The 23,326-nt window shown below is 34.8% G+C and overlaps 1 protein-coding gene across 1 annotated transcript; it reads right to left on the bottom strand.

The window, feature by feature from the left end:
• Positions 1 to 4,473: 4,473 nt before the first annotated feature.
• On the bottom strand, positions 4,474 to 18,721 carry LOC111502870 (phenoloxidase 1). The gene is made up of 11 exons (XM_023157035.2): positions 18,627 to 18,721; positions 16,675 to 16,798; positions 16,133 to 16,325; positions 14,434 to 14,657; positions 12,893 to 13,095; positions 12,202 to 12,454; positions 10,490 to 10,654; positions 10,302 to 10,430; positions 7,850 to 8,174; positions 5,041 to 5,273; positions 4,474 to 4,774 (listed from the first exon to the last, which is right to left on the bottom strand). The coding sequence occupies exons 2-11, from the start codon at positions 16,783 to 16,785 to the stop codon at positions 4,556 to 4,558; spliced, it is 2,055 nt and encodes a 684-aa protein (XP_023012803.2). The 5' UTR covers positions 16,786 to 16,798; positions 18,627 to 18,721; the 3' UTR covers positions 4,474 to 4,555.
• Positions 18,722 to 23,326: the final 4,605 nt, after the last annotated feature.

The following is a 23,326-nucleotide window of genomic DNA, read 5'->3' as shown; positions in this document are numbered from 1 at the left end:
AAGAGAGGACGAGGATTTGAGAACTCTGGTGGAGACTGACCCATCACAAATGGTGAGTGGGATGATGAAAAAACTTGGCGTCAGTGCTCCCATGCGTTTTTTGATGGTTTTAAAACGTATTCCAATGGTCATGAAACTCGAAAAGTGGGTGCCCCACCATTTGAACGATCGGGCCAAACCATCACAGTTCTATTGTGGCAACAAAATATATATTTTCTAACAATAGTTCCACATGTGAAAGGATTTAAAATGATGGAAACACGTTGCGACATCTGACCGTTGGTAGCCGAACCATAGGAATATGTTCAGAAGGTTACTTCAATCGTTTTTTCACGTTGTTTTTTATCTGATTAATAGATGTCTGAACTATGCAAAATATACATTCAATGACCGAGTCAAAAAATGGTGTAGTAGTAGTAGTTATATTTTCAATAATGTATGTTGATTAAAGTCAGTTCTATTGAGGCATCAGTACGGATATTTATTATACAATTACACAATTTTTTTTGTTAATTTCACCTGAATTTACGTCTCTCTAGCTTTTTTTTGTTATATGGTCAAATGGAATTTCATATTTAACCACATTCAAGCCTCAAGACTTGAATATCACTGTAGTTTTTTCCCAACACCAAACAGTTAATTTAAGACCTCGACACGTGTTTCGATCACCAAGTGATCATCTTCAAGAGGAAGATCAAAACTCAGTTTTGATCTTCCATATAGTGCATCACAAGTACAATTGTGTTTTTGTTGTCGTTTAAAATTGATCAGCAATCATCATCATAATTTCCACTTCAGATATGGTTACCGTAATTTACGGTAATGTATATTCTGTCGCAAATTATTCATAGGAAACGTTTAACTTGGAAAATTACTTTTTAATTATTGCATCAGTTTTTTTCCCATAACAGAATATTTAAATGAAGTTATATTGATTTCAAATATTTTATACGTTTTTCTTGGGTTTATAACCTTCTTGAAACTGAAAAAATTAAAGATGAATCAATAGAAAATCTGCTGAAGTGTAGTGAAGTCACGCCGAAAAGTTACTGCGTATTTTTCAGACACGTCAATACAATTTATAAAATAGGTATTAGAGGATAAGATTCGTCAATATAGTTTCTGAAAAATGCTTGCAGATAAATAAGAGTTACAAAAAAGGACAAGTTAAGTAGATGAAATTCCAATCGTATAAAAATTGACTCAAATGTAAAGCCATGAGTTTTACAAATTATAAATAACATATCTAACATATTATATATATTGAAAGTTGAGTAAAAGTTCGAAAAATTGATCAATTTCATATAAAGGATGTTTAGTTAATATTTTCTTCAATACGTTTTTGAATCTTCTGAATGGCAAGTTACGAAATTCTACAGATAAGGCATTGTATAGCTTAATTCCTATATTATCCGTTTTTTTTCAACCTATTAGCTGTAGGAACAAGGTTTGATTTATTTCTTGTATCATGTTGGTGAATATCCTTGTGAGCAACTTTATTCATCAAGTTTTGTTGAACAAGAAGCAGATTTTCATAGACAATAACTGAGTATAGGGTCATTATTCTGAGTTTTGCACATATTGGTCGACACTTTTCATCATAATTTCATCACTATGCTTCTTACTGCAGATTTTTGAATGACAAATATTCTATTAAGATGTACCTTTGATGCATTATTCCAATTGATTATACCATACCTAAGGACTGAATGAAAAAGTGAATGATATGTTGCAAGTGCCGCAGTTTGATTTACTATTTTTTTAATTCTTCTGATAGAAAAAACTGCCTTGCTAAGTTTGCTAGGCTCATGATATTCATATGGTCTATCCATTTCACGTTGGAATTTATTTGAACTCCCAAAATTTGGTGGAATTTTTGTAATCTCGATTTAAGCAAATTGTTCCAAAAGTTAGAGTTTGTATTTTTTGTTCATTGAGAATCAAGTCATTTGGTGTGAACCATGATCGAGCTTTCTCTAATATGTCAGTATGGATCATATGAGGAGCATTTATTTTATCTATTTTTCTGCTCAAGGTTGCATCATCTGCATACAATATAGTTTCTATGTCTGACGAGTTCATCACGTGAGGCAGGTCGTTGATATAGATTAGAAACAGAAGTGGCCCCAATATAGACCCTTGTGGGACTCCTCTCAATATTTTTCTTTTTCCACTTTTGGTATTTCCTAGAACTACATCAACAATTTGATATCTTTCGTTAAGGTATGACTTCATCATGTCCAGGCAGACACCTCTCACTCCGTAGAAATCTAATTTGGCCAATAAAATCGAGTGATTTACAGGTCTGTGCTTGAAAACGCTCACATGTTTTTTTTCTTGGTTATCGAAGGCGTCTTTTATACTATTTGTGAGAGAGTGTATTGCATCAGACGTCGATTTTCCTTTCCGAAATCCAAATTAATGAAGACTCAGAAGATTATTTATATCTGAATATTTTACTAGTTGTTCGTAAATTATGTGTGCGAAAATCTTTGAAAAGGTTGGCAGAATTGCTATCTGTCGAAAATTTTTTTTTATGAATTGGCAGGATTATACCAATTTTTAATTGCTGAGGGAAGTAACCCTCACTTAGACAAGTATTGATAATATCTGTTTACGGTTGAGTTATACACATTCAATGGCACTCCTTATGACTAAAACATTCACACCTTTTATATCTTCAGTTTTTTTATTTTTTAACTTAATTATGATTATTCTCACCTCATCTGTCGTTACAGGCCTAAAGAACATCGACTTATTTGTGTTCATTTTTTTATCCATAAAAGCAATGGGGTCAACATCAGATTTTGGGTAGTGCAATAAAGTTGTGTTTATGTTATTGATGAAGAAGTCATTCATCTGGTTAGCTGTTAGATTTTCTGGTTCATTTAAGATTTTGTTTTTTCGACCTGTTTCGGAGTTAATGATTTGCCACACAGTTGCTGTAATTATCTGTTTTACTCAATATACTGTGGTGATGTGCTTTTTTAGCCTCCAATAGTGACTCTTGATATTGTTGTTTACAAGTTTTATACATGTTTTTATGTTGTTCAGGCGGATTTTGATGCTCACTTTGATTCAAATCTTACTTTACTGAGTGGAAAGCTAATGTTATGATAAAACACAGGTAAATGAGATTTCAAAATAACTGAATTTTTTTTAAGCATCATTTTTTGTATAAACACTGGACCAATCTTCTTTTCGCAGATATGACTTCAGTGTTTCTATATTATTGGTTGTATCCTTTCTTAACAGTTTACTTTCACTGTGTTTACTCGACTCCACTCCAACTTTGGCTATCAAACCCAAGGGATGATCGGATAGTCCTAGAGGCACCATGGATACCTTGGCAAGGTCATTATTACTAAATATGTTATCAAGACAATTTCCTTTGATATGGGTTTTTTCGTTTATTATTTGATGTAGACCAAATGATATGAAGAGTTGTGTTATCTTTTGATTACTTAAATCATTGAAATGTACATTGAAATCACCTACCAAGTAAATGTATACATTATTTTCATTTACATTATCTGCAATTTCTAATATTTTGTTCATCAAAAATAGGAACTGATCCACGTTTTTATAGTCAGGAGTCCTATATACATTTATTAATATCAGATTCAGATATTTCACATAACATGCTGAGACTTCACAAATCTGTTCAGTTGAGTATTTAATAATATCAGTGACCTCAGTGGCATTGATATCATTGTGTATGTAAATGCAAGACCCCTCATTTTTTTTGTTATTTCTACAAAAGTAACTTACCATTCTGAAGTGTGGAAAATTATAATGATCAATATAATTTTGTGTCAGCCAATGTTCTGTGAGGCAGATAAACTTTATTGTGGTGTTAAGGTTCAGAAGATGTTCAATAGCTGAAACTTTGTTTCTAAGACACTGAATATTATGATAGAAGATAAAGACACTTTGGAAAGAATTCCCGGTATTACCAAACAATAACACTACATATTTAGAATGATTCATCTGGAGTAAGATAGAGTTACCAAATTCTATATATCAGTATTCATATTGTTTACTGCTCACCTACTATTTTCTGGATTAAAGGAAATATACCGTTGAGTGTCGTCAGCGTGAAAGTGTGGTTGACACCATGAAAGTCTATTTTTCAGAAATGAGGTTTACACCAAAAACAACACAGGGCCTGAGATTGTTCCTTGTGGAACTCTGCAGAATGGATGTAGTGGCTGCGAGATTGATTGTTCAATTTGTACTGCTTGCATTCTGTTACAAAGTAAAAGCCTAGCACCTTAATTCAATCCCATGTCGTTAGAATTGCAATGTTTATTGAAGAAAGAATATTCATTTCCACTCAGAATAGGCAGCACAAATAAGACAGACAAAACGACCTTACTTGATTGGAAGTTATGTGAATGTAAAGGCCCATCTGATTTCGACTCAAGTGTTTTGACGAAACGAAATTCACGGAAAATAAGAACGCACAACACATAAAATGATACATTAGTCATTTATTCTTTCAAAACTGTCAACACCACAAATTATAAATCGTGCAATTTCATTTTCAATTTCTTTAGTTCGTTTCTCTTGGTCTGAAAACCCTGTTGGTGAACTTGATGACGACATCTTGCACTCTCATGTTGGGGGTCAGGAATTGCTGGAGGGTGTCAACCCCACTACGGGGTTGGCGGTCGAAGGGGTACCCCATGGATCGGCGATCGGGGTACAGTTTGTCCTTGATTCCACAGAAACTATCAGCGTCGTTGCAGGCACCTTCAATGGATTGCTCGATCTATAGAAAGACAGAGTATTTGAATTAGCATGACGTCTTGATTTCAATAAGTATTTTCTTCGGAGACATAAGATTCCTTCAGAATTAATAAAATATATTGATTTGTTTGGCAGAAAGTAGACAAGATGATTTTAAGCAAACCATGAGCTTCCAAAAAGCAAGCGGGACCTCCAAATTAATCACGATAAGAAAAATACTGTATGCGTTGAATATTTCAACACAATCAATATTGAGTTTCGAAATTATTTCAACCGGAAAATACTAACCCTGTCATCTGCGTAGTTAGAAATCATAACAAACAGCTGGCACTGCATGCCTTCAGAATTTCCCATTGGTGTCAACATATGCTGGGGCCATCCGCATCCACAGAAGTTAAATTGGGCCAGGTTTTCACCACCTGTTGGTCTGTTGTTGTCCAAGTCTCTGAATGTACGGTTGAAAGGAATGGTAACAGATGATTGGGTTGATGAGCGATTGATGGTATTCTTTCCTTGTTTCACTGAAAAATTGGATTGGATAATTAACACCTCAGCAAGAGCAACCAGTGGAAAGTTATGTTGGTGTTTTGTTATTTCATTTCTTTTTTATTGGGAATGGAAACAGGTGAACATTCAATGATATTCTTATTGAATTTCCACTTGTACTGGTAAGAGTAGTTGAAGAACACGTTCAGTTGGTAGTTGGTATAAAAAAGTAGGTTTGGATATTCAAAGTTACCTTCCAAGTTGTTTGTGGATATCGAGTTTTCAATATATTGCTTTGCTGACGACAGCACACTTTTTTATCATTCAATTTGGATTCCAGGACATCGGCTGCGTTTACACATCTTCACCGACAGCAGGAGGTTGCATATCTCAATGAGTATCTACGAACACCCAGGTATCGATTTTCTCCCAAAAGATAAATATCTCTAAACCGAATATAATAATGCCAGGGCAGACTATTCCGCTTTCTGCTACGAGTCAAGTCCAACGTGACGCGCCACTTCCGCACAGGTGCCACTTTTAGAGCGCCTTGAGGGTTTTTCTGTACTGCTTATGTTTTTTTCCTTTGAAAAAAAAGAACAACGGACCCAAGTGTGATCCCTGCGGAACACACGAGGAGACCACCAAGGGTGCAGATCTCTATTCGTCAATGTTGACAATTCGACTATGGTTGAGGGGCCATTTCAAGAGATTACCGTGTATACCGACCTCAGTAAGTTTTGAAACGAGCAAGTTGTAGATCAACTTTGTCAAAATCTCCACTGAAAACGAATAGACTCATTTTCTCATGGTCATCCAATGCAGTGAAAATGATGCTATATAAGTGATTACCATATTATTTGTTTCAACACCACGTTATGGAAAAAACCCATTAACATTTTTCAATTGATGATCTGAGAGAATGGAAAACATTATGACTTCTAGTAGTTGTTAGTTGAGGATGGATAATTTGCCAATAACAAGATGATGCTCAGAATTTGCTGTGATTGGAGAAATTTTCCAGTTGTTTGGAAAAGTCCCTGTCTGATTAGATCTGGTGAATAAAATGCCTAATCAAAACAGAGACTACTGGGAATCCAAGTGCCTTCAAAATATAAGTGGCTTCCTGCTTCATTGACGTCTGGTGAATCCACTCTGTTTTTAATTAATAGAAAAAAACAACAAGTTATGGTTGTTATGTTATGTTATGCATCGTCCTTCTATCGACATCCTCGTTTACTATGAGTATTGCATTATCTATCATAATGAGTGTTTTTTCTAGCTGGTATCTTTTTGGCGACACTGTTTTTGACAGATCACGCGTGAATCGTGTCTTGTGTCATCGTCATACTTGTTCAGTTTGGTCTATAATTTAACCATGAATCGACTTACGAATGAACAACGCTTGCAAATTATTGAATGTTATTATCAAAATTCATGCTCGGTGAAGAAAGTGCATCATGCACTTCTTCCAATTTATGGGCAGTTTCGTCGGCCTACTGAGGGAGCTATTCGGAAGCATGTGACTAAATTTCGAACCCAGTTCATATTATTGGACATTCAATCACCAACTCGCGTACGTAGAGTGAGAACCGAAGAAAATATTGCGGCTGTATCCGCCAGTGTTCGTGATGATCGTGAAATGTCGATTCGCCGCCGTTCTCAGTAATTGGGCCTTCTGGTACTCCACTACGTGGACAATTTTGCGAGAGGATTTGGGTGTAAAACCCTTCAAGATACAGCTGGTGCAAGAATTGAAGACACATGACCAACATTTGGTGAATGGGCGCTGGCAAAGTTGGAGGAAGATCCACATTTCTATCAAAAAATTGTGTTCAGCAACGAGGCTCATTTCTGGTTGAAAAGATACGTTAACAAGCAAAATTGTTACATCTGAAGTAAAGACCAGCCACAAGTATCGCAAGATGCATTCCGATGCATCCCGAAAAAGTCACTGTTTGGTGTGGATTATGGGTCGGTGACATCATCGGGCCGTACTTTTTCAAAGACGACAATGGCCGGAATGTTACTGTGAATGGCGAGCGCTACCGTGTGATGATTGACGACTTTTTGTTGCCCAAAATGGAAGAATTGGACATGCCTGAGATGTGGTTTCAACAAGACGGTGCCACATGCCACACGGCACGCGAAACAATGGCCCAATTAAGAGTCGCCTTCGGTGAACAGTTCATCTCACGTTTGAGGTCCGTCAATTGGCCGCCTAGATCGTGTGATTTAACGCCGTTAGAATATTTCTTGTGGGGTCATGTTGAGGCTCATGTCTACAGGAATAAACCAGCAACGACTGATGCTCTGGAAGCTCTGGAAGAATTTATACGTAAAATACCGGTCGATATGTTAGAGAGAGTGTGCCAAAATTGGACCTTGCGCATGGGCCATCTAAAGCGGAGCCGCGGACAACATTTGCATGAAATCATCTTCAAACATAAAATTATTTTGATCGTTCTGTCGATTCCAATAAAGATTTCATCAATTTTTTTGAATGTTTTGTGTTGTTTTGAAAACCAAATCCTATACCTCTTGAAAAATCACCCGTTACTTCTGCAAAAACATTAGGAGCTACTTGTGAACCATTTCCAAGAAAACTTACAATTCACGGTGAACTTATCCATCTCGATGAACATGTGCTTCTGATGAGTGAACAACCAAGGGTTGCCCCTTTCGTCGAACTTGGGTGATAGGAATATCCTGCAGGTGCCTTGCCTGTTTCCGCTTGCTGTGTTGTTCACAATGATTCTGTAGTTGAACTCTGTATGGTTGAGATGGGTGAATCTCACGAAGACACTGCCACGAGGTTGGAAGTCCATTCCACGGGAGAGATCCACATCGGACTGTTGCCAGAATGTCTGGATGTTGTTACGTTGGTTTCCACTTTCGATAGATATTTCTTCCAGGGAGATTCCAGGATAATTCAACTGAAATTGATATAATTTAAATATTATGATTATCCGAGTGACTGGGAAAATTTTCTATATATGAATGAAGTCTTCAGCGGGTTGGCTGTCGTTGCTCATGTTTCACTGCCTGAACCACTGTGCATACTGTTTTTGGCGAGTGCATTGGCTTGGCATGTGGGGGTTGAGCAAACCGGCCATCTCCTGCTTCCATGTAGCTCTGCTGGATACGGAAATGACAGAATCACTTGTGAATTTATATCAGGAGCGAGTCTACAGAGGATATGAATGTCTAGTTTACGACTCCAAGTAACCTCCCTGTAAATTTAGTTCAGGAGCGAGTCTACAGAGGAGATGGATGTCGAGCTTACGACTCCAATTGACCTTCCTGTACATTTAGTTCAGGAGCGAGAGCTTCTCAACTCTCCAGCTCCTGATTCAAAAACTGAACCTAAAAAGAAGATTTGGTGGTGCAGTCAGAAAATTACTGAGTCGTCTCCTCAAGAGCGGGGTACCTTATAAAACCGTCTTGTATCAAATTCTTGAGCAGCGTACGCAGGATCTGTTTCACGTGGAGGAACAAACCTCTTCCCAGAGTCGTACTCTTACCATCTAACCTGAAAGACCACTCACCACACAAACTAATTGGCTTCGTCAAGAAGTTGGGTTTATTTGGCGATGTGTGAACATGGTCCACCATGTTTCTTAGTGAATGTTATAGGTTCGGAGCATTATCAGATTCAAAACCTTGGAGGAGAAGACAAAATGAAATAATAATAAACATTACAAGACCAGACAAGTGAATGATATCAAAGAATGAGAAAACTGTGGAATTTGGAATTATATTATGGACTTTCTATATAGAAAAATGATGGTACTCAGATCCTGATTTTTTTGATATTGTACTCATTTTTTCGTCACAGATTTCAAATCCGTCAATACGATTTACAACAATGGACATCCAAACCTCTTACAAATAAATGAAGTTTCTATGAAATGGATAAACTCATTCTTCAGAAATGAATCTGTGCAACCAATCCAAACATTATTGTTGGAAAAGCAACAATAATGAACAAAATGTATGGGTACAAACATAGGCTTTCACCACTGAAGAAATTCACCGCAGTAGCAGACGAAATGTTTGTTACTGAAATTTGTTTCTGGTCATGGCCGACTGATACCAATTCTGTTCTATCCAGAACCTATGTCTAGATTTTAAACAGATTTTTTTTATTGTTTATTGAATATCAGCATTTAATGGTTAAAGCTATTTTGGTATATTTGTTTTTGTAAGGACTAGTTTCATGACCATCAATATTATTCACCAACCTTTACCCAAATCGATTTGTCAACACATTTTTGTTTTTCTTTGAAATTCTTGAAAACTTTCAGATTTCTCCATTAGGTCGGAAATAAGTTTCAACTTGGTTTCATATGAAAATCTTTTTCCTACTATAGTTGGATACTAATATTGTTAACTGAGAAAATATTTGACATTAATGCCAGGTTATTATTGAATAATGGGACATTATTGGAAAATTCGCATTTTAAAATTTTGCGTAATTTCTGAGGGAAAAAATTGTAGTGGATGATTTACAATTTTTCCAGTTTTGGGTTGAGAATCTCTCAATCATATACATAAACTTCTAACCAAAGAAGGCTCAGGATGTGGAGTGGACTCCAGATCACTAAGCCTAAGGATCAAGTGGGGAATGGAAAGAAATACCAGCGTGGTCCAAACAGAACTGGTTGGTATCTCAATCGCCACAAAAGAAATAACCAGGAACGGAGTTTCTGGCAGAAACATAACAATATGCACTGATATCAGACAAGCCCTATTAGCTTTGAACAAACAACGAGTAACCTCAGGACTAGTACTAGAGTGCCACCAAGATTTAGCCAGAGCCTCAGTAGATAAAAACATTATCCTGAGGTGGGTTAAAGGTAATCGCATTGCCGACTCTTTAGCCAAGAAAGCGGCTGGACTAAAAATTTTAGGACTCAGTGGCACCTACGGCCTGATGACAATTGTCACCCTCCCTACTCTACAAATACAGATACATTTACTTCTATTTTGTATGTCATGGTAGCCACACTAGAAGTTGCAATATTTGGAAACTGTTGAATTTTCAATTTGGAAATTCTCACCTGTTCTACGGTATATCTTGGCAAAGAAGACTTGAATTTCTGGAAAATATCGTCAATATAGGCATGCCATCTGTAGAAAATAGGATCTCTCATGGCTGTTGCTGAGTCACCCATCACTCCGAAAGACTCCTGAAAAAAATACAAAAATATAGAGAACGAATATTCCAAAAACGGTTCAATCAACATACAAGATGTCTGTTGTCTGGATCGTGGATGTACGAAATGAAAACGTGTCCCATATTATGGAAGTCCCCGTAGACAGCTCTGTTCGGGGAAAGAATACTGGCTTCCATCATGTTTCCTAAGATGTCGATTCCCTCGAACTCCGTAAGTTGTATTTCCTGTCCTTGCTCCTGAAACATGAGTGAAAGTCAAATGAAAAGACGTCTGAAATGTTCAACAAAAACTTCTATTTCTACTGGGAGACAGTGTTTTTCTTCTGCTACATTGAATTATCGTTCAGGTATTCCTGTCGACTATAGTAACACTCTTCAATGAGGTTATTAAACATATTTTCAGATTCAAAAGATTGAATCGAAGTTGGTAGTTCATTATATAGGATGACTCCATTATAGAGGAGTTATTTTTGTAATATATCTGTCCTGTGGGGGTATTCTAATTGATCACTATGTTTATGAAACTGGTTTACAACTTTCACGGTATTCCATTTCAAAAATTAGTCGTAGAATACGTTTTTGCCCTATAAACGCCCTCATGAGATCTGAACCGCACCGCCAAGACATGATATTCAAAGAAATATGTGAGAAAGTTATCGCATAACAGATGCCCATCAGACTTTAATCTGCACAGTTTTTCATCTGTTTTACAGCAAAAAATGCTTTATTCGCTTTTGTTCTTCATGTGACATATGTATTTCATCCACAGAAGACACTACATCTTAAATATTATTTTCCCTGTTATAAAATTCCATCGTCACTGATTCTGAGGTGTTCAAGATACATCAAGAAGAGCATTCATCGATAATGCTACTAATTTTGGCTGCCACGTCGTCCATAGTGTGTCCAGTGACTGTAGCAGTGATGTCATCTGCGAACATCGTTATGTGGCAGTCACCCACGTATTCAGAGAAATCATTAGTGGATATGATGGCATACTCATCTGATATACAGCACCCATCCACATAGGAGCTCAGTCATCTCAATACATTGTTTGTGAGTCCAAGAAAAAGATTCGAATGCCTCAGACAAATCAAATAACAACACACTTTAACAAAAATTAGGTTTTATTTACTAATTGGGTGGGCAAGCATGGAGACTGGCTGTAAATTGAATCATCTAGTAGAACAATTCATTCAGGCTAGTCTCAAATTACCTACACTGTAGGTTAATGGACTGATACCTATAAGAAACCAACTACTCCCAATTCTAATACCACGAAGGGCGTTGGATTGTATCCGACTGTGTCAATGCAGGATTCTTCATTGAAGTTATTTCAGCATATGCTGTTGGGGATGCAACAGCCACAATGAATTTTCAATTATTGAAACACACCTGCAGACCGGTTTCGGGCTGTAAAGCCACATATCAGTGCAAGATATGTCTATCATCACCATAAAGTCAATGATTTCCGATAATTGAAAATCAAGTTCCTTCAGAGTATCATTCCTCGAACTAGGCTGAAGCGAAAAACAAACAACTTGTTTGTCATCGCCCCATCTGCATGTGAACGAGGTAACCAACCGCGTATCCGAAATTTGACCAATTCCTCGTATAATCTAACGCCCTTCGTGGTATTAGCAAGAGGGGTAGTTGTTTTCTTATAGGTGTCAGTCCATCAATTAACAGTGTAGGCATTTCAAGACTGGCCTGAAGGAATCGTTCTTTTAGACAATTCGAGTAATGAAATTCATCTAAATTTACATATTAGTAATGAAACTCACATTTCTGACAAAACCAGAGTTGATAGCAGCCACAATGTTATCCCTCCATCTCTGCAAATCATCTAGATCAATTTGTATCTGGTCCGATTCTCTTTTCAAGTTACTGAGTTTTTGATTGGCAACACGGGCAGGCCAAGACCTACTCGCCACCAAACTGTCCAGTTTTGGAAAGTATGCTTCTGGAATTTCTCCTCTAAAGTCAATGAACCGTTCAACTCGCTTAAGTTTATGACAGAGACGTTCGAAGTTATATCTGAAATTGAACACATTTCAAATATCTGGTTTGTAATTCAAATGTAATAAAAATTTTCATATTTTTGTAGTGCGACAGAATTCATAATCATACACTATACTTGCTCAAGGCAACAAAACATCATCGGTTGAGTGGTACAATAGTTGCCTGTCACAATCCTCTGTTTATTCATACAAAATTGAAAAAACTCAATGCATAATATTTGTAATATCTGTTGTAATATTGAAGATTTTATAGCGATAGCCCAAATTCTTGAACTCGTAGTGAAAAAATAGTTCATTTCATTCTTCAAAAACATTTTTTGTGGAGGACTCAATACTCCCTACTGTTTTTGGACTCATAACCCTCAGACTGTGGAAGGTAATGAATCTCAATAAAAAGTAGAAGATAGTTGATTACTGTTTGGTGATTTTATAAAAGTTTCACAAGTAGACCAACCTTGCGATGATTTGTTGATGCATATAGTAGAACAGTTCTCCTCTTCTATTTTTGTTGACAACTTCAAGAGCAGCTTCGAAGGGATAAACCAAGTGCCAGTGCCAGTGGTGAAGATTGATTCCCAAGTCTTCTCTGAAATAAGCCAGGCGATGTTCAGTTTCCAAGTCGGATGCTGTGAAGTCTTTGGGAATTTCAATTGGCATCTGAAACGATTGAAATTTGAATGTAGTGTTCGGTTATATGCATGATAACAAATATTTCTCTTTTGATCCTTATTTATTTAAGGTATTTTGGGGGATGTAACAATTGTAATGGCTTGTCCCAAACTCTTCGAAGCCTTCAAAAAAGAGTGAAAAGGTTGTTTTTTTCCATTTGTAACTCAAGACCCTCGGGGTTTCTTGCACTTCTCGGTAATTTACCTTTATTCCAATCACCCGTTTTCCATCAACTTTCATACCACAGGTTTTGATCCAAAGAAGTATTGAATTGTTTCTTTCTTCGAAAAGAGCTCTCAACGATGAAATTGTATAGCGAAAGAAAGTTAACAGAATGAGAAAAATACCTTTCAAAAGTTGTGAAAGAACATGTATCAGAATAATTCAAAGATGATGATGTCGATGGTATAAGTAATATTGATAAATGATAATGACAACAGAAAGGATCCAAACAAGGACCTATTTCAGCAATATCATGATGGAACAATGTTCCAGTTGTTGATGGAAACTATGCCTGATTTTGGAAGGCTTCAGAATCTTTGGCAGGTCGAAAATGAAGAATGCAGCTTGATTGCCTCGCAGTGATCGATGCCATCTGCAAAGCTGACCAATATATATCACATATGTATATATATTCAAAATGAAATACCATACTGGTTATGCTCCATAGACAGAAAAATCCTGATACCAAACACTCTGGATACATGTATTTGATTGAGATCGGAAAGGAACGTTTCGTTTCTCTAGATCGTAACTCTGGATTGATCTTCAATGATTGGAACTTCATTATCCATCATTTCATTTTCCTTGACGTTTCACTTGACCTTGAACTCTTCGTTATGAGTTTTGGAACCTGAAGAATGCTGAATCCAGGGCAAGAATCGACTTATAGATAGACATATTCCTCGAATTATTGTTATTGGTCAGTTATTTTGAAGAACTTACTTCATATCTTCTTCGAAAATGAAGAAATGGAATTGCCATATGGCAGATAAAAAGGAATATTTCTAGAAACATCGGTATTTCAAATTTCAATTCTTTAAGTTGACCCGTTCAAAAAATAAAAGAAGGGGGGGCCTTAGAGAAATGCACTGTATAGTTTCTGTGGGTTATACGAGTATCGGCATCATCGCGATGTAGGAATTACAGTCTTGTTCGTAAAAATGCGAATTGAGCTAATGGGGTGATAGACATTTGAGCATTAGTCATGAGTTTGGTGGATATTTGTATTATATCATCGGTGTAGATTGTAAAGTTATAAACAATTTGATCCGGGATTGTTTTCGCATGGAGACAATAAATGTTGACTTCCAAACAGATACTCACTCTAGATCCTTCGGGAACAATGTTGGCTTCCTCCCTAGCTTTGGCAAATACTTTGCTGTCAACGTACTTATCCGGGAAAGCAAGGATGAAAGAAGGCAGGTCGACGTCCTGAGTATCGGGACGATGCAACAGAGCAACAGATAAAGCATAATTGAAGAGATAAGGATTGACGCGGTCTCTGGTGTAAACTGCTACTGACAGAAGATCATCCACATTACGCATTCCTGTTTGAGGTATACATATTAAGTTATTATTATTATCATCAATAGGGATATCTATTCTGAAGAAGAGGATAAAAATTAAAAAGACGTTTATGAATGAAGAAGAGGATGAACTATTGAGCATACTAGAGCAATCTTTTGTTTTTCCCTTCGCCAACAATAAGTTTGTTGAAAATAAATTTTCTCTTTAGGAAAGACCATTTTCCAAGAAAAAAAGCATTGTATTCATCAACTTCACAGTTGAATGTTTGTTGCAAGTGAAATAAAAAAGTTGAAGAATAGATTAACAAAAAGTCACAAGCTGAAATATGAAATAAAAATGTATATATAAGATAGCAGTACTTACAGTTCATGAATTTTAAAAAAATATTATCTATATACAATGTGGACTTGAAAAATAGTTCATCCCCTCCCAACTTTTGAATGGGACACGATTTTGAGGTCTAAAAAATTTACTTGAAAAAATATAATTTTCAGCAATTTTTGATAAAAGAGACAATAGTGATGCCTTATTTGTCGTCAATAGGATACTACCAAAATATGATACATAGCTCAATATGTATTTTGATTCCTTATTCAACATTTTTTTATTTTCAAAAAATGGATTAGTCATTTCCTAGTAATAAGTTTCAAGAGTTTGGAAACAAACGATACATATCATGACTTCAAAACCCACTTCAGTTCATTTCAATGAATATTTCAAATCACTTCCTTTCTGACAATAGTCTGTTAACAAATTTGTTTCTCACATTGAGGAATGTTCCTGTGGTGATTTAGTTGCAAACAGGTTTTTTCCTATTCACGAGTTCTGAAATGGATTGCGATTTCATATTGTACACGTATCCCCCTCAAAAAACTATGGGCGTCATATCAGGTGATCCAGTGGGCTCTTTTGGGGAACCACGCCTGTCTTTCTAACGGTTTGGACGATGTTCGTTCAATCTTTTTAGAAAAAGAATTTCGTAATGAAGAGGTATCTGATCTTGTTGAAATGCAACATCAGTTGGAAAGGCATTTGAATTTGTCAATTATTCAAACCGTTAGACAAGTAGACGTAGTCTCGCAGAATACTCCACTCAGTCACCTGACATTAGGCCTATGGATATTTTGAGGCTGCATCTGAAGTGTACGATGAATAATCGCAGTCTCTTTGGTCTCTTTGAAAACTTGCGGATATATGCTTGTAGAGCAATCTAATGGCAGTGGCATGATAACAATTATTTGATACTCGGATCGCAGTGATCTTTATAATTGGCAATCAGCAATTTCCAGAATACCATTTTCTGAAGTTCATTCGTTAAAAGAGTGGGACTAGAAATATGAGTTTTTTTCAGGAAGTTACTAGACACTTTTGGAGAGCAAATATACTCTTGCACAGCTTCTTACTCTCAACAGGTTTGTATCCAGGAATCTTTCAATTGAATGTACAAATAGAAAACCAGAAAATTCTTTTGGAAAAACTGTTAGAAAGGACTCACCTAAGTAGATATCTATGAGCCGACCCGCAATCCTTCTGTGTTTGGGGATGAAAAGAGAGAAGTTCTCATCACGAGCAAGTTCCAGAATTTCTCCCAGAGGGGGAATAGAAATGGTGTTCACAGGAATTTTTGAGCTAGCTTCTTCCCCAAATCTGCTGACGATCTGAGCTGCTACGTTTTTGAACTTGTCAGGCTATGGTAGAAGAAGAATAGTTTTTATCAATCGACATCCGAAAGAATGATTCTTTAGAGTATACCAGGAAATAGTTATTGTATCATATTATTAGTAATCATCTCTGAGTTATTGATTCTGAATGTGATTGTTTTATTTGAAATAAATATTTTTTATTCAGTCATATATTTCCATTAACTGGGTGTATTCTTTTCGAAAATATAGTGCTATCAATCTGTATGAATCTAACCAGTTTCGAAATTGATTGCTCATTTGATATTGGCTCAATTTGATACCTGCAATTTTTATTTGGTAGGATGGAAAATTTTGAAATCAGAGAATCGTAATTTACCACGGTTGTTATACTTACCAAATATTCCATTGGTACGTCAAAGACGGAGTTGTCTTCTCCTTTTGGCATAATAACCAATTCCTTTGGCCTAACGAATAGTTTGACAATATTTTTCTTGGTGTTATTCATCTTGGATGAGTTTCTAGAATAGAAGGAGTTAATCATTGTCGGAAATTTTGAATGGATTTCTTCCTGTCATTCAGCATCACATTTTCAACAAAAAAATTAACTTTAACCAGGAATCTCAACAAAAAACTTCATTGAAAAATAACTCTTCGATATCTCATTTTTTTTCATTCAGTGAGAAAAAATTCATCATGAATTTTGATCACACGATTTGTTTGTGAGTGATTTTAAATTTACGACAAACATTTGTCGACTTGGGAATAAAAACCCAATTTTTCAAGACTCCTTACGAACGATACTTGTTTTGAATTTACAATGAAAATATACAATTATGATCTGATTACTTTTCCCAACCAATATTCGTTAAAAAAATACGAATAAAATCGTAGAATCTATATTTTCCAAACCAATTTATTGATTCAATTTACAAAATTTACTGTTATTCCTTCCATATACCTACTCACAAACAATATGACAGTAGCTTATTTCAAAACGTCTTGTGAATTTCTGAAAGTTTTGAAAAATTAGGAAGACAAGATTATTCAAAACATCAGGACTGAAATGCACACGAAATGTCAAGTTTTAAGCTTGGATCTTAATTTTTGAAAATTATAATATTCTCGACAACTTATTCAGAAACGAAATTGTGTTTGAAAACACTTCAAAATATTTTACCTTCGGAAAAATTATTTAAAACTGTAACTTAATTCGAATATTTTTATGATAATTGATTCACATACATCCATTTCATTTCCAATCGTATTTATTTCAAAAATATTCACGAATGAAGTTCACTTTTTGGCTACTTATTGAAAAAATCAAATAGGAATGAAAAACCTATCAAATTTTGAGGATATGCCAACACTTGTTCAAGACATCGAATAGATTTTCTCTAGCAGAAATGTCGATGGACAGATTTATCGCAAATCTTCATATTTTGGAGTGAACGATACAAAACTTCCACAGAAAAATAAACGATAGTTTCGAATATACGAAACTATCGTTTCTGAATATATAAAAGTAAACATGAACTATCCATTTTGTAATAACTCAAAGGCCAAGATCAATATTTGTTCCTTGCTAGGAATCGCACGTTAAATGGTAAGACATCGTTAATCCTGAGCTCAAACAAAGAGGAGGCAGCTGGTTAATAGAGAAACAGATTTCAAGCAGTTTTTCAAACAGATTATGTGACTTTGGAATTATTTTAGAAATTTTATATCCAATTTCATGATGATTATGTGGGAAAAGTACATTCAATAATTGGCAATAATATATTTCAATGCAAGCATAATTTCTAATCATGAAAATCTTTTGTTAAATCTGAAAATGGTATCAATCATTCCTGTGCAACAGTTTAAAAAAAAATTAAAACGCACAACGGGTTATTTTGATTGGTTTGTGTTTTATAAGAGAATGAAATAGAGGCAATAGGAAATCTTATATTTCAGATGAAAAAAAGGCAAATCTTTCAATACATATTCCTAAAAGCCTACCCAGTTATCAACAAACAAAATTATATTTCATTGTGACTGTACCTACATTTGTTTTTCAAGTAGGAATTTGTTTTTCCGAAAACTGAAATTCTGCATATAAAGACTGAATTCAACATATAAAGGTGTATTGAATACGTGAACATTTTGAAGTCTATGAAATTCCTGTTCATCTCATCCGTCCAGAAATGAAGATTTAAATTATTATTCACATGTTTTTGTCACCTTTTACTATCATTTATTACTCTATTCCAAAACTAAGTATGAAAATGTTCAAGAATGTTCCCAAATGTACCGCTGCACTGTTACATTGAAATCATTTTGAAAATAATTTGTAATGAGATAACTCACCTTTGAAGATTCCCACTGTGGACAAAAGCACAAAAGTGAACTGATTAATTCCACCGAAAAATCAAACTTTTATACGTTTGGGAAATTTTGGAGGTGGTGAAGGTGGTTGATAGGATCATTGTAATCGTTGGGTTATCAGTTGTTTTTAGGAATCCTCGTGTCAAAATTTGTTCATGCCACAGGAAGTGGTTTTCAGTATTAGGTCGATTTTATTTGTGATGATCGTGAGAAAGTTTTATGTCCAAAATTGATAGAAAATATTTTTCATTATTACACTGTATTGATGAAGTTAAACATATTTTCAACGAGTCCTTCAGACAGGGTATTTTTCCAGATGTTTGGAAGATTGCTAATATAATTCCAGTTTCGAAAAAAAATGCACCTACCACGTTCAGTGACCCACGCCCTATCAGAATTCTACCCTAATTCTCTAAAATATTTGAGAAAAATGTTTCCCGTCAAATAAGAGCTTTTCTTGAAGAAAATCGAATACTCCTGTACGAGCAGTCTGGGTTTCGCAAAAGACACGGAACGTAGACTGCCTTCTTGAAAGTAATCGACGATCTTGCGAGATTCAGAGATCAATCAAAAGTCGCCATTTCAGTACTGCTTGATCAAAGTAAAGCTTTCGATTTAGTTAATTTCGATTTACTCATCAGCAAGCTCAAGTTAATAGGATTCGATGACATTTCTCTTAAATGGATGACCAACTATCTCACAGGCCGATCACAGAGGGTCAAACTGGATGATTTCTCATGGTCATCCCTGAAAGAAACAATTTTAGGTGTACCGCAGGGAAGTATTTTAGAACCCTTGATGTTTTCAGTGTTTATTTTTGATTACCCCACTTTCTTATCACATTGTTGAGTACATCTATATGCAGACGATATACAATTATATTTGTCTTCTCGTAACACCGATATGAGAAGCCAATATAAATACAGATTTGCACAAAACATTCTTCAAACTGAAATCGCTATACAAATTCAAGTATCAGTTATCAGAAGAAATGAAACTCAGTTTAGTTAAAACTCTTATTTACGAGTATTGTTGTTCGATGTTGTTGTTTTTTGCCGCAATATAACAAGCAGAAGTTACAACGTATACAAAATACTTGCATGCGATTCGTATGCTGTATACCATATGGTGAACATGTCACACCATTTTTGTTAAAAATCAAGGAGCTGAATGTGAGGTATAGAGTCGAATATTTGATAAGTATTTTTTTGTTTGACTTGCTTCAAACTAAAAGACCTGATTATTCATATAGTTCATTAAGCAGGCATTCTGACAAACGTATGGTCAATTTGAGAATCAAGTCATCCAACATAGCTAGGCACCGTACTTCCAAATTTCAAGGATGCTTTTCTTATACAGCCCCTTCTTATCTGAATGAAATTTCACCCCTTTGAAATCATAATATTCATTAATTTAAAAAAGAAATAAAACCAGAGAAGCTTACTGCTCAGTGTTAATTTAAAAAATTTAAAATTCAATGTATGGTAGGGCAATGAAATTTGTTAAATTGACCAAAATAATATTCAAAATATTAGGAGTTATTTTATAATTATTTTGTTACACTCACTGTATAATTTCCAGGAGGGGTGGCTAACCCTTTTCCTTTTATGTATAAATGTATTTTTATGCATAATAAACGATATTATTATATTATTATTATTATTATCACTTCATGATAGAACCTCATATTATACATAGAGACAATTTTATACCACTGACAGGCATTAACCTAACCTAATCTTGTAAAAACAAGGTTAATGCCTGTCGCACACACGTTTATACATGTGTAATAGTTACACATGTATATACGTGTGTGCGAATGGTTTGTGAATATTTATCTTTAGATTTAGACGAATTTGATATTCATTACATTTCTTTCATATCTCCGCAATGGTCAGTCAGTATGTTCATTATTTATAAGTTTTATTGTATTGTTTTCTCTCAAAACAAGTGTGAAAAACCCTTATCGACTACTCATTTATTCACCTTCATCTTCTCATTGTTCTCATTGTTCCGTATTCTTTTTTTTTACGTAAATGAATATTATTATTTTTATTATTATTATCTATATACACAAACTGCAAAAAAGACCTCCCGAAACAACTACTTTCATATAAACACTGAATAACACAAAAAAAACTTTTGAAACAACTACTTATATATGAACACTGAATTAAACGGTAAACACTTTTTTGTACAACTGTCATTAAAAGTGACATTTTTAATGGTTGTCAAGTTTATTGAAAGATGATGTTTACAAAGTAGCGTGCTGAAAATATTTTCAACACTTGTGTTTTTCGACCAAATAGCAATAAACAAAACATAATTATTCAATTTTCAAAAAATCTTTTTATGAACAATGTAGGTATTATATACAATAATTACATTATCATTATTATTATTTATGAACATTAATATGGAAAGTATAATTAGATCAACTGCTGATAATAATACCTTGCGATGTTGAAGAGCCTTGTAATATTTTTAAACTAGCTGAGTTGACAATTTCATGGGCATTAACATTCAATTCTTGAAGTGAAGAGAACGATGATGTAAAGCTGGAGCTAGCTATTGGGATTATTCTTTCAGCAATAGTTTTTTTTATAACAAATAGATTGATCGATGTAACCCTCAGCTACTGCTGCAGATTTCCATCCTCCGTGCTTCTTAATATCCGTTATATTTGCTCCTGACACTGCTAGAGAATAAGCAGAAGACCTACTAACAATACCTATATATTTTTTTGGTTCCGTGAGGTTCAGAAACTCAGCAATGGTAGAGGATATTTTTCCAAATGTCTTTATACCAACTGGGTTGGCACTGCATTCATAATTTCAGTATTTCAAGATAAAAAAATGATGATTGATAACTGAAGGGCGTAATGCAACGTATTCATTAAAATAGTCGATGTTTTTTCCAACAATGCAAAAAGAACGACCTTTTTTCGTTTTTGTATTTGGAATTTGAACAATCAATGATATATCCAGTGATTTAATGTCTTCTATTGATAAATGGCACAGCTCTTCACGCCAACAGGCTTCACATATTTCGAAAATAGTAGCAACTTTTATCATCAAATATTTTTTTCTGGCGCCTTATTTATAAACATCTGGACTTGTTTAAATGTAAGAATTTTTTATTTTCTGGGCCTATAACTTTCATTTTTTCGCTATAAAAATGCTATTACCTTGAAATATTTACTTGTATTATAACTATTTTCAACGAGCGCACTCGACTTTATCACTGAAAACATGCTTCATAAAGTTGACGTGTTTCATAATTTTGATTTTTCCTCTAGATAGGGTAAGAAGATGATTTCTCTCGAATTTTTTTCGGCGATTTTAAGTCTACACCAGCTGAGAAAATTAGAATATGTGATGTCGTACTGCTGAGCCAATTTTTTTGGAACAATTGAAGGTCTTTTTGCAGCTTCTTCAATATCGTCAGGAAAACACAATTCCTCACTATTGTTCTTAATCATGCAAGACATTGAACACCAGCAAGAGCTTTAAATATGACTTTATACTGTCGTTTGGTAACCAGGTGATTCGGTTTCACCTGACACGGCCGCTTTACAGCAAATGCGATAACATGAAAATAGTTAACTGACAAAAGATGTCAAAATGTGTTTTTTTATACACCCGTACTCTAACAATATACTTATGTGACCATAATCTGTTTCATAATGAAATCCATTATGATACAGATTTTTCATAACGATACAGATTATCAACCAATAGAAACCCATAATTTTTCAATCAAGAATCCTGTTCCTTTGTTTGTCCTTGATTCTAACCTAAGTAACTAATTGCTTTATTTGTCAAAATCAGTTTTCATATTACCTACCTATATTATCAAAATGTCTGAAAACAGCGATATAGAAGGAATATCATCGACTCCTCCACACATATAGGAGAAAGCAGAAAATGCAACAAAAAATCTTTTACCCCAAAAATCTAAGAAAGTGTACGAAAAACTATTTCAACGGTTTATGGATTGGAGAAATACAAATAATATTTCGACATTCTCGGAAAATGTTTTGATTGCCTATTTTCAAGAATTGATGGAAACTATGAAATCATCTAGTATATGGACACATTGCTCAATAATAAAATCGTTGATAAACATCAACCATAATATAGACATTTCAAAATATAAGAAGCTACAAGCTTTATTAAAGCGAAAGTCCAAAGGATATGTTGGAAAAAAATCAAAAATATTTTCACCTGAACAATTAAAAACGTTTATCGACGAAGAACCCGATGAAATATACTTATTTATAAAAGTAAGTACATATCTACCTAACATTATATTTTTAAATACTTATTTTGTCATAATTACTTTTTCTACTTGACATATACATGATATTTTTTATTAATTTCGCAAAACTTATTAAGGTACCTCGTGGCGTAGCGAGCCAAGGAGTTGACTTCGATCTTGACGGCTTTGCAAGACGCCGGTTCGAATCTTTTATTGTCATTTTTTTTCATTTCTTTCTTTATTTTATAATTATTTTTATAGTTTTTCATTATTTATCGGGTTTAGAAAAAATAGCGTATGCAACTCTCATGTAATGGTTATTAATACACTCGCATATACCATACGAAACTCACCTTCGGCTCGTTTCGTATCCCGGTTAATGCTCGTGTCTTAATAACCATCATTACATGATCGTTGGATAA

The sequence above is a fragment of the Leptinotarsa decemlineata genome, unplaced genomic scaffold (genome assembly GCF_025532065.1).
Source record: "Leptinotarsa decemlineata unplaced genomic scaffold, Ldec_3_MD MMD2_tig00026361_RagTag_RagTag, whole genome shotgun sequence".
Taxonomy (NCBI): domain Eukaryota; kingdom Metazoa; phylum Arthropoda; class Insecta; order Coleoptera; family Chrysomelidae; genus Leptinotarsa; species Leptinotarsa decemlineata.
Note: the sequence above shows the minus strand (reverse complement) of the source record. Positions and strands in the feature narration are given on the sequence as shown.

Bases quoted from the DNA above. Each gene is read 5' to 3' on its own strand.
- LOC111502870 (XM_023157035.2), bottom strand. From the start codon at position 16,785: ATGAATAACACCAAGAAAAATATTGTCAAACTATTCGTTAGGCCAAAG. The intron at 13,096-14,433 runs GTGAGTATCTGT...CAATCGTTTCAG, and splicing joins TTGTTCCCGAAGGATCTAGA to ATGCCAATTGAAATTCCCAA. The intron at 8,175-10,301 runs GTGAGAATTTCC...TATCAATTTCAG, and splicing joins CAAGATATACCGTAGAACAG to TTGAATTATCCTGGAATCTC.